The sequence below is a fragment of the Dendrobates tinctorius genome, unplaced genomic scaffold (assembly GCF_039654945.1).
Source record: "Dendrobates tinctorius isolate UK_male_01 unplaced genomic scaffold, ASM3965494v1 ptg000032l, whole genome shotgun sequence".
Taxonomy (NCBI): Eukaryota; Metazoa; Chordata; class Amphibia; order Anura; family Dendrobatidae; genus Dendrobates; species Dendrobates tinctorius.
The window spans coordinates 2035636-2054013 of NW_027361700.1; the positions used below are offsets into that span (position 1 = coordinate 2035636).

Here is an 18378-nt window from a genome sequence, read left to right on the forward strand (position 1 = left end):
CAGACTGGCCTACCGCCTCAACGCATTATCCTAAGTACCCCTATATTGCCCACTCAAAATTTTTACCATAACCAGGTTCCTCTCATCATATTCTCACATGCTTTATGCATTTAATAGCCCTCTGTGTCTGTATTGTTACATACTTAGGCAGATAACTGGTTCATGCAGCATCACATGAACACCCGATTCTTACACTTTGGCTGCTCCGAACAATGAAAGCAATTGTTACCACCCACCTTTCGTGTCTCCCCTTTTCCTCATAGATTGTAAGCTTGCGAGCAGGGCCCTCATTCCTCTTGGTATTTGTTATGATCTATGTGATTATTGTTATGCTGTAATGTCTATTGTCTGTACAAGTCCCCTCTGAAATGTAAAGTGCTGCGGAATATGTTGGTGCTATAGAAATAAAATTTATTATTATTATAGTATTAAGATGACCATTTTTGAAATAAAACTATCATTATTATTAGTTCTTGGCATATTCTGGCTTAGAGCAGTCGTGGAAAAGGGCTCAGCTCTGGATGGAGCTGTGTACCAACACTGCCTTTGCATAACACACCTGATGGCCAAAAACACTCTGAAGGTTTGCAGTGACTCCACAAATGAACTCTTGATGAGGCATTCTTTTCATTGAAAGCCATGTCAGTTGATTATCTGATGAATGTGAAGGGGGGGATAAACCTGTTATAAAATTAAAATGGGGTTAATTTGAGGAATCTGATTTAACACGTTTTTTTAATCCTTGTTTCCACATATGTTCCTTTTAGGTTTTGCTGCCTTAATTCTGAATCTACATGGTGCACATTTCACATAATATATCCTGTACCATGTGAAGAATTTATATTACAGCCCAATTGATGCAATATTGTGCTCTTTAGCTATTAGCAGCAACAATAGAATATATTAAAGGGAGTCTTTGTCCAAGCCCCAAAGAAGTCCTTAGGTCTGATGCAGTGACTTTCATACATTTAGCCAATACTTACATTTTATGGTGCATCACAATCGTTTCTCTCATCTCTAATGGTCTTGTTCTCTGTCCATGGTACTGAATCATTACTTAGTTTTTGCTACATGTTTTGAAACTTTTAAAAGGCCTTACGCCTCAGACAGAACCTGTATTGTTCGGGTATATGAAAACGAGATGCCTTAAAAACTTAGTAAGGGTGTATTTATGGCCTGGTTCACAGGAATAATAGTACAGTCCATACACGGTCCCCAATAAATGGACTCATCGTAGTTCTCCTGACCTAAAGTTATGAGGCTTTGAGATCAGTCTGTGCATTTATGATTTTTATACGGACTTTGAAATACGCTTGTGTGAACTTTAGCTTAAATTCTGTCACAGGGTGCTTGAAAAGGTTGTGTCATCGCCCTCTAGATTATTAGCAGTGACAGAGAGAGCCCCGAAACCTGTCAGATAAATCTCTTTTGAAGTTGTTTCTGGAAGTGCATTGGGGCGTGACGATGCACTTCTAGCTTCTCGACCTCACACTGTATTTGCTACCTAGCAGCACCCTACCCTGACTGATCAACAGGTCAGCAACTGACCTTTACCAGATGGCTTTTTACGTCAAGGCAAAGAGTATTGATGATCTATCCTTATCATAGGTCAATCTATCAATGCCAATCTGACGATGACCATGTATAAATATTGTATAGAACTGCACTGCACAGCTCCATTCATTGTGTAGCAGCTGCTGCCAAGTACCGCAGATCAGATATTCGAGAACCCTTTTATCATAGACAAAAGCATTACAATTTCAAGTAGAAAACCTACCCGACTGTGTCCTACAATGCTGTTGTGTATCATCCTTGCATAGTATTGGGAGTAAAACTTTTTTCATTTTTCCATCCAGCCCAATTGAGCCTCCTAACTCACAGTGTAATAAATCTCTCCTGTATTGGAAGAAGAAGGTGCGCCTTGAGTATATGCGTCTGCAGCAACTGAAGAGGTTACAGGTCAACCAGTCTGCTGGGGTGAGTCCAAGAGATGATGAATTATAGTCTGGCCTTAAATAAGCTATGCGATCACAACCACAGGTAATTCCTTTTTTGCGTTTTCATTTTTTTCTCCTCTTCTTCCCACAGTCATATTTTTTTATTTTTTGGACAATATGGCCATATGTGAGGGCTTGTTTTTTTGCGGGAAAAGTTGTACTTTTGAATGACCTCATTGGTTTTAACATATCTTGTAATAGGGAAAAAATTCCAAGTTCGGTGAAAATGCCAAGAAAAGTGCAATTCCACAGTTTTTTTTTTTTTTTTTTCATTTTTTATTTTTTTTGTACTGTGTTCACTAAATGCTAAAGTTGACCTGCTATTATGATTCTCCGGACCATTACGAGTTCATAGACACTAAACATGTCTAGGTTCATTTTTAGTTACTGTAAGTGGTGGAAAAAAAATCCAAATTTTGGTTAAACAACCTGTAGCGTCTCCATTTTTCATGATGTGGGCTTAATTTTTGTGCACCGAGCTGACGTTTTTATTGATACCATTTTGGTGTAGATACAATCTTTTGATCGCCCATTATTGCATTTTATTGCAATGTGGCAGCGAACAAAAAATTTGACGTTTTTAATTTTTTCTAATTACGCCATATAGCGATCGGTACATTTCTTTTATTTATGTTGATAGATCAGGAGATTATGAACACGGCAATACTAAATATGTGTACATTTGATTTTTTTATTTTATTTTGAATGGTGTAAGGGAGGGGGGTGATTTGAACTTTTATATTTTTTTTTTTATTTTAAAATTTTAAAAACATTGTTTTTTTTTTACTTTTTGCATGCTTCAATAGTCTCCGTGGGAGACTTGAAGCTGCACTACATTGATCGCCTCTGCTACACAAAGGCGATGATCAGATCACCTATGTGTAGCAGAAATGCTCACTTGATATGAGCGCCAACCACTGGGTGGGACTCATAGCTTTCTGGCAATGACAACCATAGAGGTCTGCTTCAGACCTCTGGTTCTCCTGCTAACCCATTGGTTACCCGCCCCACGATCATGTGATGAGGTCACAGATGAACGGGATTTCCGACGTGCTTCCGGTAAGCGCGAGTTAAATGCCGCTGTCAGAATTGACAGCGGCGTTTAACTATTTAACAGCCGCAAGGGGATCGAGATTCCACCAGTGGCTGTTGTGGGCACATGTCAGCTGTATATATCAGCTGACATGTGCAATGTGCACGGAAAGGTGTGGGTTCAGCGTCGGAGCCTGCACCAAACGAGGAGTCTGACATCGGCATACTAGTACACCCGATGTCAGAAAGGGGTTAAATGAAATTTGATCTGGACATAGAAATGTAAATTTCCCTACTATACTTTTTTTTTTTTTTAGTGCAAGTGGGAACCACTTTCATCTTTTTCACCCTAAATTATTTTCATTATTTAGCATTATGTCATTTATCCAGTCTACAAGAGAATCTGCAATCAAGTCCCAGATTGCAATATTTTGTTCCTTACATTCGATATTTACCATGTGAAAAGGTGACAAAAGTCCTTCTGAACCTAATTCTTTGGCTTCTCTATAGTGCTTGGTTCATAGGCTGTAGAGGACCTATAAACTTCCAACATGTCTTTTCTTTAGTAAAATACACTATGTGCACAAAAGTACTGTGACCCTGCAGGAATTTTTATGACATCCCATTCTAAATCCATAGGCATTAATATAGAGTCTCCAGCCACCCTCTCCCAGTCCCTTTGCAACCATAACAGCTTCCATTCAAGGGAAGGCAGAATTTTGTAGTTTGTCTTTGGGAATTTTTTCACGTTCATCCAGAAGAGCCTTTTGTGATGTCAGACACTGATGTTCTAACTCACAATTTCTTTTCAAGTTCATCTCAAAGTTGTTGGATGGGATTGAGGACTATTTGTATCCAGTCATGTTCTCTCTCACCAAACGCACCCAACCATTTCCTTATTGACTTTATGCACTCGACCCTGTCATGGAGAAAAGAAAAAGGCCTTCCCCAAACTGTTCCAACAAAACTGCCAGCTACATTTGTCCTAAATATCAAGTATATGCTGACGCATTAAGATTTCTTTTCACTGGAACGAAGGGGTTCAATCCAACCTCTGAAAATAAACCCCATAGCATTATCTTGCTTCCACCAAATTTTACAGTTGACACAGTGCTGATAAACAGGAAACAGTCTTCTGGAATTCACCAAGCCCAGGCTTATCTGTCAGACGGTCATATAAATAAGCATGAATCTCCACTCTAGAGAACACATTTCCTCTGTTCCAGAGTCCAGTGGTGGCATGCTTTACGCCACGCCATATGACTCTTGGCATCGTGATTGGTGATGTAAGGTTTGCATGCAGCTGCTCCACAATGGAATCGCATACCATGAAGCTCTCAGTAGACTGTTTTTGTGCTGATGTTTCAGGGAATCTGTCAGTAGGATCACCCATCCTAAGTCATCTGTATGGGCATGCATGTCTTTGTGAGAATCTGTTTCCAGAGCTTATTTTAAATGAAAGCGTTTGTTACCAGTGAGATAAATAATGGTTGATCTCCTGATTTTAACTGCAGATCCAGTACAACTGAGCTAGCACAGTACAGTAGAACTGAACTTTGTCTCATTATAAACACATTTACTGTTGCAATTGTCCTCTCATGGTGCTGTCAGCTCTGTTGTACTGCCCTTTTCTCCCCACTGGCTGCCTGTGGGATGGAAGCTTGAGCACTGTGAGGGAACTGCAGCTGCAAATGTTTTTGCAGTGGGACAACGTTCACTTCTGCTGTACTGTTAGTTGTAAGCACACACAGATCTGCATTAAGATCAGCAGGCTGTCAGTCATTACGTGTCTCACTGGGAACGCCCCTTTTCCTTTAAAATAAGCTCTGAAGGCAGATCCTTAGGTAAATCTGTGTCCAGCCTATAGATCTTAACAGCTAATTTACATATTAAGAAAACCGTAGATTTCTCTAGCTTAAGATATTGTATCACATATATCAAAGTATCATTTTATTCGACATCTGTCAGCCAGTTTTTGCTACCTCATCAGAGCGTAGCCTGATAATAGGTAAAGAGAAGCTGAATCCAATAATGTATCACTTAGTTTATGGGTGCAGCCATTCTAACACAATCAGAGATTTAGATTGCATGAAGCAGAGCTGAGGAAGTTAGAAATGTTTTGAAAATATTTCAGTTTCTGTTTCCCTGGGACTACAAGTATTTTCTACATCCATTATGCCAGGAGAACCAATAGGGTCCTTATATATTGAGAATGCAGAGTATTCACTATTTGAGGGTGCAACTCTTACTATTGTACAAAGCCACTTTTATAGCGGTCTATGATGCCGAGCCCGGAGACTAGAACTCATTCTCCTTAGTTTCACTATTGCTATGCTTTGCATATCTTTCTGTTTTCACATGAGCAGGCTCAGTATGTGGAGAACATAATGAAAATCCAACAGAAAACCAGTCTTTTAAATGAAGAATGGAAACGTCTTAGACTGCAGCCAGTTCAGATAATAAAACCTTCAAATACACATCCTTTCCTGAAAAAGGTAACTTATTCTTAGAATTAGTATTATTGGTGCTTATATCTGTGGGCAGCATGTTATAGAGAAGGGCAAGCTCAATATATATTGTTTTGTGAGAAATTATTCAGTGTAAGTTGTAATTTTACTTTTTGTAATCCCTGCTTGTTCAATGCTTAGGTGTCCAGTGGGCGGTTCTATTTATTGAGTGACAGCTATCTCATGCATAGGTGTATAGGGAAGGCTATAAATAAATAGGACCACATGCTGGTCTCCTCAGCATAGAAATAGCAGGGGTTTAAATAAATGAAATAAAAATATTGAATCTTTCCCAACAAATCTATGTCAGTCTGCTTATAACTTGGTGACTGCAGATCAGACGTTCTAGTCCACATGACCGTATCCCAATGTACCTTATGTAATGGTAATTACCAATATTCTCTTTCTAGTGTACTGTTGAAAGTACTTTTCCCGGTTTTGCCGTACAGACTATATATACAAGGTCTCTGAACACAGTGGCACTTGTTCCCATCATGTACTCTTGGTCTCCTCTGCAGCAAAACTTTATGGTATGTTGTATCCATATAATTACATTACAAGTCACTACATTGCTCACTTTTTTAATGTGACACTGATGGGATCGTTTATTTGCCAATTTTCATAACTTTAATATTACAAAGACACACAGAGACAATTCAAGCTAAAGTTTGATCCATCTGAGTAATCTGAGAGGTTTCAGGAGCTGATCCTTCCACTTATCTGTAAGGTGTTATGACATATAAGAAAACATGTTAGGGGGGGTTTAAATCAGGATGCAACATGAAGGGGATGTACATGTTGTAATAATAAGGGGGTAGTGCTCAAAGAAGTCTACATAATTGTAAGCTTAAAGGAGAAGGTTCCTGTTGAGGTTTTTAGAGGCTTTGCTATAACATACATTTATCCTAAAGGACATCTCAGTAGAGGTGTGTTCGCTCTATCTGGTGGGCTAAGACCTCTCCTCAGACACTAGGTATCTCTGTTTTGACCTTATTTTGAGAGCGAATTTACATTAATTACAAAATGTCTAAGAAGCATCCTATGAAGTCAGCTGTATTTGAGCATTTCACAGTGACTGAAAATGAAAAACATTTTGTGTGTCAGTGTATGTGTCCCAGATGAAAACAAATGCTGTGATGCCAAAATCCGTGTATGCTCAGGCAGTGTTAAAAATGCTCCTTCATGAGCTTCCAATCTAAAAAGACATTTACAAAGCTGCCACCCAGAAGTTTACAAAGCTGTGATTGAAAAAGATCACAGCAACACCAAGAAACCAGGGACCAGCACTTCCCACCAGGTGAAGGAGGAAAGCGCGGCTCAATCATCAATTACAAGATATTTTGTAAGTGACAAAGTTACTGTAACAATGACAGCAGATATGTTTAAAAGACAGCTCATCGAGTTTGTTGTGAAGGACAGTGTACCATTATCATTATTTGCATGACCAGCTTTTTTCAGCTCTTAATGGAGAAATGTCTCGCAAACTTGGTGTTTCTCTGGAAAGCGAAAGTATTAGAAAATTAGTGATTGGAGAAGCCCTAAACCAAAAGGAAGATCTTAAAAAGACTCTCAAGAGACGCTTTGTGTTTCTTAAAATGGATGTCTGCACACGTCACAGAGTGAACTATTTTGCTATCAACGTTCGATATGTTTGTGACAACAAAAAAAATTGTTACTAAGACGCTGGCAGTAAAGATACTAAAGCTCATCACAGCAGCCAGTTTCTCCAGGCCTTGGTGGAAAAAGTTCTGCAAGATTATGAATTAAAAAAAGAACAGGTTCTTGCTATTGTAACTGATAATGCTTCAAACATAAGTACAACTAAACTGATGAATGAGAATAATGAAGGTGAACAGCAGCTACAAGAACATTTCACATTCAGTATGCTAGAGATGGAAGGCCACAGACCTGTTCGCATAGCGGAGGAACAAACAGATATTACTACAGAAGAACAGCAAAATTATTCTTTACAAATAGATGATCTTGTTGAAGCTGCTTCACACCTCTTTCCTATTCATCACATGCTCTGTGTTGTTCACACGCTGCAGCTAGAAATAAGAGATGGTCTGCAAGAGGGATATGATAGAACTCTGATTAGCAAACTGAGGAAATTGACTACTGGTGCCAGAACACCTAAAATTGATTCCATCTTGAAGAGACGTGCTGGAAAAGGGGCAATTGTGGTTCTAGCCACTCGGTAGGGCAGCACCTATTTAATAATTGAGCGATTGCTTGAGCTGAAACCCTTTCTTGCAGATAAGGCCAATGCTCAGGTAACACTACATGAAGGTCAATGGACACAGGTGGCTGAATTGAAGTTATTGCTTCATCACCCATTTACAGTGATTAAAAAGTTACAATATGAGGATTTAACTCCTGGCATTTTTATAAAGGAGTGGAAGAACTTGTTGTTTTGCCTGTCCCAACGAGGAAGTTTAATCGCAGATGGCATTGCTGCTTCAATGAAACTGAGAGAGACTCTGCTATTAAAAAATACAATTCTTCTGGCAGCTGTTTATGTGGACCTGAGTCATCATATATTGCTGGATGATCAACAGCTTACTAAAGGAAAAGAAGCTCTGATTGAGGTAGCAGTTAGGATGAGTGGGCTACAGGACGGCCAAGAGCAAGAGGACGCGGGTCCTGCCAGTGTTGCTGCTGCCGTTTCTTCATCCTCATCAGATGAGTTTGATTTCGACATGTATTTGGGCGACATGGAGCAGGCAAAGCATTGCCGCAGGGAAAAAGATTCCACTCCTATAGAAAACAGATTCACGATACTTCAGCAAAATTTTTCACTTGCTCTCAAAGAAGTAGAAGAGTTCAATCGTTCATCAAAACTGACTGTGCACGAGGCAATTCTTTTATACTGTGAAATTGTTAGAGATGTTGCCCATGTGGTTACTGCTTTGCCACCAACCCAAGTTAGTGTAGAGAGGTTCTTCTCTAGGATTAAAATAATTAGGTCAGATTTGAGGTCATCTATGAAGGAGGATCTGATGGAGGCAATACTATTTCTCAGAACAAATTCATAGACTGCACAAATGTTGTTCAGTACGGTTTTGTTGAAAACCTTTTTTTTCCACTTAATCGATTTTATGTTCTATGTAAATGGCTTGATTATTGTATCATAATAATGAATAAAAGCCTGATGTTATCACTTTACTACAGGAAATGTATCACTTAAAGATGAGCCATGTATGAGAGAGGTGGAGTCGGTGTCATTGAAATTGAGGGTTCGCAGTTGGAGTCGGAGGTTTGGCTTGCCGACTCCACAGCCCTGGTTGTTCCAACATCCAGTTCGACACCACAGAGGGGGTAACCTAGCAGGCACCCGAAGATGCCAGACAAGGGAATATCACCTTGTATCCCTCCCTGAAGCTCTTGCTCCCAAGGGATATTTTTAGTTGGGTCCCCTTTTTTTTTTTAAGTTCCTTTCTGAGTCTTTTTTCCCATTATCTACTACAGAGAACAGAGTTGTTCTTCCATTTCCATGCATTCTTCTTTTAAGGTCACTTTTGCCTTGTATGTGGCCTTCTTAGACTTTTATGGATTCTGCTGGCCAACACCTCTCTATATCTAATCCTCTATTAACTATGCTGCAACTTTTTCAGTAATTAAATACCTCTGCATATTTTGATGCCACTCTCAACTACATCTGATTTCAAACTTGTTCCCTTCTTTACTTATCTCAGAACTCATGTCTTCTCCCCAAGAACCCCACCGCCACATGTTGGTACATGACTCATATATCCCTGTTACAGTTGTCGCCTATTTTGTGTGCTCACACGGTGACAAAACTTGCTGACCAGCCTCTTCCAGCTTGGTCAGGTCTTTGCGAAGCAACCTGAGTCGGCAAGCACTCCTTTCGTAAGATAGTTAAGATTTCCTACTACAGATCCTTCTCAGCACCCTCGGACCATTCGTAGGAGAGTCCCCATGGACTAGGCTGCTTCACATCCTGGTCAGTTCAATTCCTCTGACTGCTCTGACTAATACTCTGGGTTTGAGCAGCACATTAAGCTAAGTTCACTACCACCTTATTAAGGCAGTGAGAGACGCTCTCCATTTTAAGGAGATTTATTTACATGATCACGTTCTACAACAGCTTCTTTTCTTTTTTCCGAACCATGTTTTGATGACTTGTTTGCTAAAGAATGAAAGCATTCTGATGAACGCATGCTTTCCAAAGTTCTTTTCCCAATTTTTAGAGAAGATGGTTGTCTAATGGTCTATACCTTCCTTCATGGATACTTAGCTCGTTAGCTTGCTCGTTCAGAGCCACATCCTTGCTTCTTTTTGATGTGTCATCTATGTGACCTGCTGGCTAAGAAGATTGACACCTTCTCTATATCATCTTTTTTGCATTTGAATCTGCCTTGCTTTTCACTTTAACTGCATCCTGGGTCAGGAAGGCCTTTGTGGCATGGTCTAAGCAGCTTCATCTGGGCTTCTCTTCTTGAATGCTACAGAAAAATCTCCTGGATCTTGCCTCTCAATTGCTACATGCCTTTAAATTCCTTTGTGATGCTCATTTTGATGATGCTAATTCTGTTGCTACTTGTCGCTCCATTGGCAGGTGGTAAAGTATGATGGCAATCTGTCAGGCTGGGGATCAGTGCTCTCCCAAAAACACTGCTCAGGAACTTTATTGCCAAGGAATCCCATCTCCAGATCAATTTCATGGAAATGAGTCATTTTTCTAGCCATCTCCCACTGGTCTATCCTTTTTAACGGACCACCCTATTTGATTTTAGACAGCCAACTCTACAGCGGTGCTTATCTGAGCCACCAGTGGCACTCCAGGAGCCCTTAGGCCTTGAGAAAAACCACCAGAATTCTTGAATGCGTGGAAATTTGCTGAAATGCAGTGCTCATTCCCAGGGTGAACTATTGGGCTGCTGCCAAAAATTCTGGATTTCGGAGAGTTGGCTTTTCCAGAGGAATTCGGCCAGCTCCGTCTTTGCTTGGGTAGACATTCTGGCCACTTTTGACACGCTGACAAGTTTTTAAGTCTCAATTTTGCTTATGTTTATCACAGCACTTGGAATCTTTCCTTTCACAGGTTCAAGCACCAGGATTGCCTCCAGTCAGTCTCAACTTGGGCCTTAGCCTCACCTTTAGGAATCTTCTTTCCATTCTTTTTCAGTGTAAGGTGCCCTTCCGCAAACAGGTTAGAACCTTCCTGTGGTGGGTGGCATTTTGTATCCCTCCACTACAAGCTTCCTGTTGGACCCTGGTACCACAACCTTGTCCTGTCTCTGCTTCAATAGTCAACCTTTGAACGTCTGCAGTGTGTATCTCCAAGTTCCTTTATTTGGTTGTTACTTGTTACAGATTTTAGGGAGAGCTTTGCTGCCTTTGGCACATACCTGAGACAAGTGTTTTGAGGAGTGGGTATAGCTTACCAGGTAGTGACAACACTTTTTTTTCAGCCTCCTAGTCACAGGGTGTGTACCTTTTGGTATTTGTTTCCCAATGTATTCAACAAGAAATGTATTCCTTGGATTATATATTTTTATAAGAATGTAAAGAAATTGTAACTTTTCTCCAAAAGTGCAAGCATGCCTTAGCTATTAAAATGTAGACTTGTTAGCTATTCTTCAGAGCAATTTTCAAATTAGTGTTATGTTATGAGTATCCCTTCTTTACTTCAACTTTAGGTTGAAGATGAGACCGTCCTATGTAACATCCCATACATGGGAGACGCAGTTAAAGAGGAAGATGAAATGTTTATTGAGGAACTGATTAATAACTATGATGGAAAGGTCCATGGAGAGGAAGGTGGGGTTATGTCATAGATCTTTAAGATGCTCTGATATTAACATTGTTCACATAGCTAGTATATTGTGATAATTCTCATTGATTGTTCATAGTGCATTCAATTTGTTTTCCAATCACAGAGGTGGATTTTCCATCTGCAATGACCTCTAGTCCGCGCTTACATGAACGTGAGCGTCTCTTTATGTATGGTCACTCTTTCTCGGCTGGACGCAACAGCACGTCAAAAACGGGTATGCATCCCTTTGTCACAAAGAAGCCAAAAGGATCATGCTGAGAGTATAGTTGATTTTTTTTTTGCACATATTTATCAGTGTTTCTAAAAATGTAATGTATGTTTAACAAAGTGACAAAATAGTTTTGTTCTCTGTATGCAACTATCTTTTATTGTCATCTCTTGACTGGATGCTTACAATTTGTTTTTTTCATTCTGCTTGTATTCCATCATGTTCTTCAAATGCTTTCCAGAGCCTTGCATGCATTGTTTTGCAGTTGACGCATTCCCAATTCTAGTTCTGCTCCTTTTGAAATTAGCTGATCGCTGGAGGCCAGCAATTGTAACTCCGACGAAAAGGGGTTACCTTTCATTGCAGCCGTATTCTATCCCCCCAGCACCTCTTCATAGTAACTCACTGAAGCTATTGAAACTAATACCAAATCCTGTCTAGTGAGAGCCCTTCTTGTCAGCTGCTATACACATAAGCTAATAGAGGGTTTCCTATCATGTGCCCCTTATCTATGATGTCCTCACACTGATGTATAGGTATACTGAAAAGTGTTGTTCTGAGCAGACATCCTTTTCATAGAGCATATAAATATATAGATTATGGGTATCTCAATGTACCACAATACTCTGTTGCACATCATTCCTTGAAAGGGAACCTATTAGCTGGATTTCACCCCCATACTTTTTGTTTGCAAGTAGGTCTTTCAAACACAAGTCCAGCAATGCCTTTAAATGGTCAGTCCATTCTTCTGTCACTGAGAAATCAGCGTTTGAATTGATCTGCAAATGAGGCTGAAGAACCGTTTGAAGCTCTGAAGTTTCTGTCACTCCAGCTCTAATCTCTGTCCTGCGGCTCCTCCTCCTGCTTTACTGAAGGCCTTTGTGCTTTGTGACTTGGGTCACAGAAGCCATCATTCAGGCAGGAGGAGGCGGCACTGGCTGGGGAATAGAGCTGGAGTGACAATTTGAATTGTAATGGACAAACAGACTGGCCATGTAGAGGTATTGCTGGACTTCTTCATTGACAGAGCTACATGCTCATATAAATATTTTGAGGGATAAAGTCCCACTGACAGATTCCATTTAATGGGGTTGTCCTGTCCAAATCCATGAGAGGTGACTGCAGATTTATGAATCCCCCCAGCACACACACTGTGCGCTGCGGGGGAATTGCTTGTTTCTGAGCTGGGACGGGAGGGTGTGTATGTATTATACATATTCCTGACCAGAGCTCATCCAGTGGGCTTAGCCTTGCTCCATACACTTGTATTGAGCGAGGTCACACCCTCTAGCCGCCCATGCCCTCTGAACAGCAACGTCTGTAGTCGGGGTGTGGCCTCGTGCAATGAAAGTATATGGAGCGAGGCAACAGTCACTGGACGGCTCTGGCCAGGAGTATGTATAACTCATACAGACCCACCAGTCTCTGCTCAGAAAAAAAAGCAAATCCCGCAGTTCACAGTGCGTGGGCTGGGGGGATTCGGAAATCTGCAGTCACACAGAGTGACTACAGACTTTTTTGAGTTGGACCGAACAACCTCTTTTAACCCTAATGGTTCTCAACTTTTTTCAGGAAAATATAAACACAGATTGCAATATAGTAAGACGCTAGTTAAAGCTGAAATGTGGCCCCATTCACTTCTGCATCTGGTGGGAGCTGGGATGGTAGTCACATCTGCAGATATCTACTAGCTTGCATGTTCAATCAGCAGATATCGCGCACCTGATGTAGCCATTAGAAGAGGACAAATGTGTGATATCTGCCAACTCGCGAGCAGCAGGTATCTGAAGGTGTCATGTCTCCAGCCCAGCTCAACACCTGATAGAGAAGTCAGCAGGAGATTATCCCTTTTAATTCCATTGTGTTTTTAGTGGGTGAGAGAAGACAAGGATATAATTTATAGTTCTTCCCTCACCTCCTTTAGTTTTGGGCTTTTGGTTGCTTGCATTCCATGACAAATATCTCCAATAATTGTCAACGTCAACTACCCATTTCTCTCTGTACAAGCCCTTATGATGACCCTTACTCATTCAAACCTTGCATGTTGGCTTTATTAAAGTGGAACTCCAAACTTTGCTTTACTCTTGATTTATCATCCACAAAACAATGCTGGTCCTTTAAAAATAGAAAACAAAAAAAACAACAACCTCTTCTCTCCACCTTTGGCTTTCCAAAGTGAAGTGACTGTGACACTTACAAACTGACGTAACAGTCTTTGGTATCAGTTTCGACTTCTGCCTCCTGCCATTGTTTCTGCAGGCATCAGCTCTTCTAGGCACCAGGTATGATATGTTAGGGCAGAATTAACTCTTCGCCGCATGAAGGGTTTTGCTGGAAGTGATCCTTTTCACTGTAGTCACTTTTTGCTTAGCCGTAGCTGGGAAAGTCAGAAATAATAAGTAAATTAACAATAATTGGGGCAGGTGTATTTTAAATGTGCCAAAATTATGGTGCAATTTGTGCCAAATTATTTCTGTACGTTCTTTGCATCACATGGGTCGCTCCTGCCACTTTGTGTCTCGTCTGACAAGGGGGCTTTCTCCAGAAAACTGAACGGCTTAGCAAGAAAAATTGCTAATATGTGTAAGGCCTGTTTCACACATCAGTTTTTGTGTTCAGTCAAAATCCGCTAAATTGGCGGATAACCGATCCGTTTCTGTATTGACCACAACGTTTGTCACTGGACCGTTATTTTCACGGATCCGTCAAAGGAAAAATTTTAAAGGAACCGCTGCCTGAGGAAGAGGAGAGAGAGAGAGAGAGAGAGAGTGAGAATTTTTCAGCCGCCAGAACAGAGTTTAGGGTTAAATTTCCGGCTGAGTGAAGTCTTTCAGCCATGCGCAGGGAGAAGTGCGGATCCTGCCGCCCGAAAAAACGTTACATGCTCCGTTCGGGCATGTCAGCGGACGTCAAAATTTTGGCGGATCCGCAAAAAAACAGATCCAACGGATGGCCATCCGTCAAGATCCGCCGGTAATGCAACTCAATGGAAAAAAAAAAACGGATCCGCCAAAAAAAAATGGCGGATCCGTTTTTTTTTTTTGCAAAACGGCGGATTTTGACTGATGGACAAAAACTGATGTGTGAAACAGGCCTAAGCAAAATAAGAGATGGTATAAACTTGGGTGAGAAAACGCGCAAAACGTCTACACCCAAATGAGCTTGCCATACCGTTGGCTCATTTTAAGTCTGTTAAGACAAAATGCCCTATGCACATTAAATGTAATTAATCCAAAAATGTTTTTCAATGGCCAGTATTGGATTTTTTTCAGCCGATGATGAATCTGCATCATTGACTGAATAAATCCAACATGCCCAATCGGCATTATTTTGTATAACACAAGAAAAAAAGAACATTGTTGCTATTACCTAAAATTAAGAACCCAAACTGGCTCCAAAAGGGAATGGATCCCTCTTGGCTGGCCTGACATTTCTGGTTTAGTAATTATTTGTATTTCCCATACAATTCAGGTGCATCTGTCTTAAATCTTTACATTGCACTGTTCCTCTGTTATTCCTCCTAGAAATTTCTGAATACATTGACAGATGGGTGTTCCTATTTGGGGGTGTGTCTGGCCCTCTCAACACTGATTGGACAGTGTCAGACCTGTAAATACCTTAACTCCAGGAATGGAAACTCCCAGTTGCCAACTTATACGTACGTTTCAAGGTGGAATAACATCGGAACAGCACAAAGTAGAGTTTTTAAAGGCTTTGATCCAGAATTGTTACTGTATGGGCAATACAAGTATTTATTAGAACCAACTTGTCCAGAGAGCTGACGAGACCGTTGTAAGGCATCAAAAAGTATTAAGAACAATGGATGAATCGGGCTGACCATCTAATTGGCATGAAGCTGTCTTGGCTTTCCACAGACTAGAATTCAACATGCTCAATCCTGTGTTCTCACGGAAGCTTATTCATGCAAGCTTGGCTGAGTATCTTGTTTGTATGGGTGGTTGGGAGAAAGTTGTATGGACAACTTTTAGTTGACCTTTCATGCGTATAACATGGCTATATAATACCATGCTTGCTTCTTGCAATACTAAGAATTTATAAAGCTTCTGTTTCATAGAATACTTTGATCTAATGTGCATATTACATTGCATATGTTCCTCGCACATATAGCTTTGCTGGTTTATGCCTTGCGTGCTTTAAATCTACACATTTCTGGCTGGACTGCAGTCTGTCCTATAGGTTTTTTTCTTGGGAAGAGTTTTAAGATCTGACTTGGTTCTGTGCAGGTTCTGGCATTCTCGATGACGCCAGCTTTCTGGAGCTGGTTAGCGCTCTTCTTCAGGTTACAGATGAAGGGGACAGCGGGTGCAGTGACCCATCGAGATGCAAAGCTGAAGAAGCTAAAGGCGAAGGGCCCATGACTAGGAAAAGGAAGAGAATTGCTGAAGAAGGTAGACATTCACTTTTTTTGTGGCCGTTTAGGTGTAAATAAAAAGTAAAGATGGAGCATTATGTTCACAGCTTCCAAAACCCCACAATCAGTAGCTGGAACTAAGGAAGTGTTGTCATGGGATAATTGATATTGCAGGTTCAGAATCCAGCGTGTCCACCGCTCTAGTCGGCTGAAACGGTATATAAAATAGCAACTTACTAATATAATTTTATTATTAAAAATTGAGGAATGAGTTCCAAACAGAGGATAAATTAAATATAAAAAAAAAAACACACTAAAAGACATGGAATAAAAAGAGATCCAAACAAGGAAACAAAAAAGGTGCGTATTCAGTACAGTGGATGGCTGCAATAATGAAAGAATGGATATGGTACTAGACCAGGGGGGATAATCAAGCTGATTTTGAATAAAGTACAAGTGGAACATGAATATACAGCCCAACAACCTGGGATAAATAATTTGTAAATCTAATATATACTTACCTTGTAACGTCTTCACATCCTGTTCCATCAAGATGTGTCCAGAACCCAGAATTCCAAGCGAAGGAAGTTCACGAACACCATATTGGGACACCCAAGTGATGGGTGTCTCAGTATGGAAACTGCTGGTGGTACTAGCCTCTTGCGTGGTACCATCAGCGGAACACCATCTCACCACACACACACTGTACAGTCATGGCCAAAAGTTTTGAGAATGACACAAATATTATATTTTCACATGATCTGCTGGCCTCTGGTTTTTGTGTGTTTGTCAGATGTTTTTATCACATACAGAAATATAATTGCAATCATATTATGAGTAACAAAAGGTTATATTGACAGTTAGAATGAGTTAATGCAGCAAGTCAATATTTGCAGTGTTGACCCTTCTTCTTCAGGACCTCAGCAATTCTCCCTGGCATGCTCTCAATCAACTTCTGGATCAAATCCTGACTGATAGCAGTCCATTCTTGCAAAATCAATGCTTTTATTTTGTCTGAATTTGAAGGTTTTTGTTTGTCCACCCGTCTCAGCAGTAGACTTTGTAAAAATTAATATTTGTGTCATTCTCAAAACTTTTGGCCATGACTGTATACGCTGTACGCAGCCTCTTGCGTGGTACCACCAGTGGAACACCGTCTCACCACACACACACTGTATACGCCGTACCCAGCCTCTTGTGCGGTACCACCAGTGGAACACCGTCTTGAACACGCCGCCGGGATCAGCCAAATGAGTCACTGACCGCCGCCATATTTGTACAGGAGAAGCGCATACGCAGTTTTAATGTGACCGCCGCTATCTGTCTGCACATAGATGGTGGCAGTCTGATTAAGCACAGGGGAGAGACAGCTCAAACAGGACAGCACATGAGGGGAGAACATAGCACAGGAAGGAGAGAGACAGCAGGCAAGGGGGATAGCACACAGGGTAGACAGGTCAAAGAAGAGAGCACAGATGAGAGAAGTCAGCACATGGGGAAAGAGAGAGTGGATAGGTGGGTGAGCACATGGGGGGGAGAGATTCTCAATGCTGCAAAGCCTGCCCCCATCGTGACATGTCTTTTAATAGTTTTTCAATATCATATTTTATCCTTTTTTTTTTTTTTTTTTCCCCTCACAGTTTCTCTATATCAGTGCCTTAGAACAGTATACTTCTCCTGTTTGTTTGCTTTATTAGTTTTGTTTAATTTTATTATTAACGTTAAGATATCCACTTTGGCCCCGCATGACTAATTCCACATTGTGCTGGCCATTCGAGCATTTCCTGCGTCGTTGCATCATAAGTGCTGTGCATGTAGGGGGCTGACGGACCACTCATTTCAGGAGCCGTGCAAGTCCCCCTTCTCTGTCTAGGCGATCTGCGCATGCTATGCTGTTACAGAAGGGGGCTGGCTGCCTGTCTCATTTTACAGCACTGATGATGTAACGACACAGGAAATGATCTTGCATGTTGGCCACAAATGGAAGTGTACCAGTTGGACCTAAAGCAGGTAATCTTTTAACATCCACCTTAGTAAATTGTTATTTTATGAATAATTAACAATTAGTTGTTTAAACTGATCAACTCCTTTTACACTTCGGTTACACATGGGTAAATTGATGCCGTTTTTAACATACTCTCAGTAAAGTAATTAGTTCTGGGAAATCAAAATTCTATACATTGTGCAGAACATACTATGCTAATTATTCTGATTTTTTTTTTTTAAAGCACATGATATTTTTACTTGTTCTTTTCACATGTGCAGGTGAGGTCCAGATAAGCTCAGGAAGTAATTCTACTGCAACTAAAGGCCAGGCAGAAAACAAAGCGGACGAAGAAGAGAAAGCCACTACTCAGGGCAAAACAAGAGGTGAAGGACAATTAGAACTGTATTTTTTATTTATTTTTTTTTTGGGCCTGTTTTCTACGTACATAAAACTCACTGTATACCACGTTAATAGT

General features: G+C 40.7%; 1 protein-coding gene across 4 annotated transcripts in view; it reads left to right on the forward strand.

The window, feature by feature from the left end:
- The window catches only part of EZH1 (enhancer of zeste 1 polycomb repressive complex 2 subunit), a 124976-nt gene that overhangs the window by 69421 nt on the left and 37177 nt on the right, over nt 1–18378 (forward strand). For 3 of the 4 annotated variants that reach the window (XM_073572310.1, XM_073572309.1, XM_073572308.1), the window contains exons 3-9: nt 1857–1977; nt 5396–5524; nt 5947–6066; nt 11200–11320; nt 11440–11550; nt 15789–15953; nt 18182–18286. In XM_073572310.1, the coding sequence (XP_073428411.1) occupies nt 1857–1977; nt 5396–5524; nt 5947–6066; nt 11200–11320; nt 11440–11550; nt 15789–15953; nt 18182–18286 (872 nt within the window). The remainder of the gene's footprint in view (nt 1–1856; nt 1978–5395; nt 5525–5946; nt 6067–11199; nt 11321–11439; nt 11551–15788; nt 15954–18181; nt 18287–18378) is intronic. The other variant, XM_073572311.1, reaches the window with a different exon arrangement.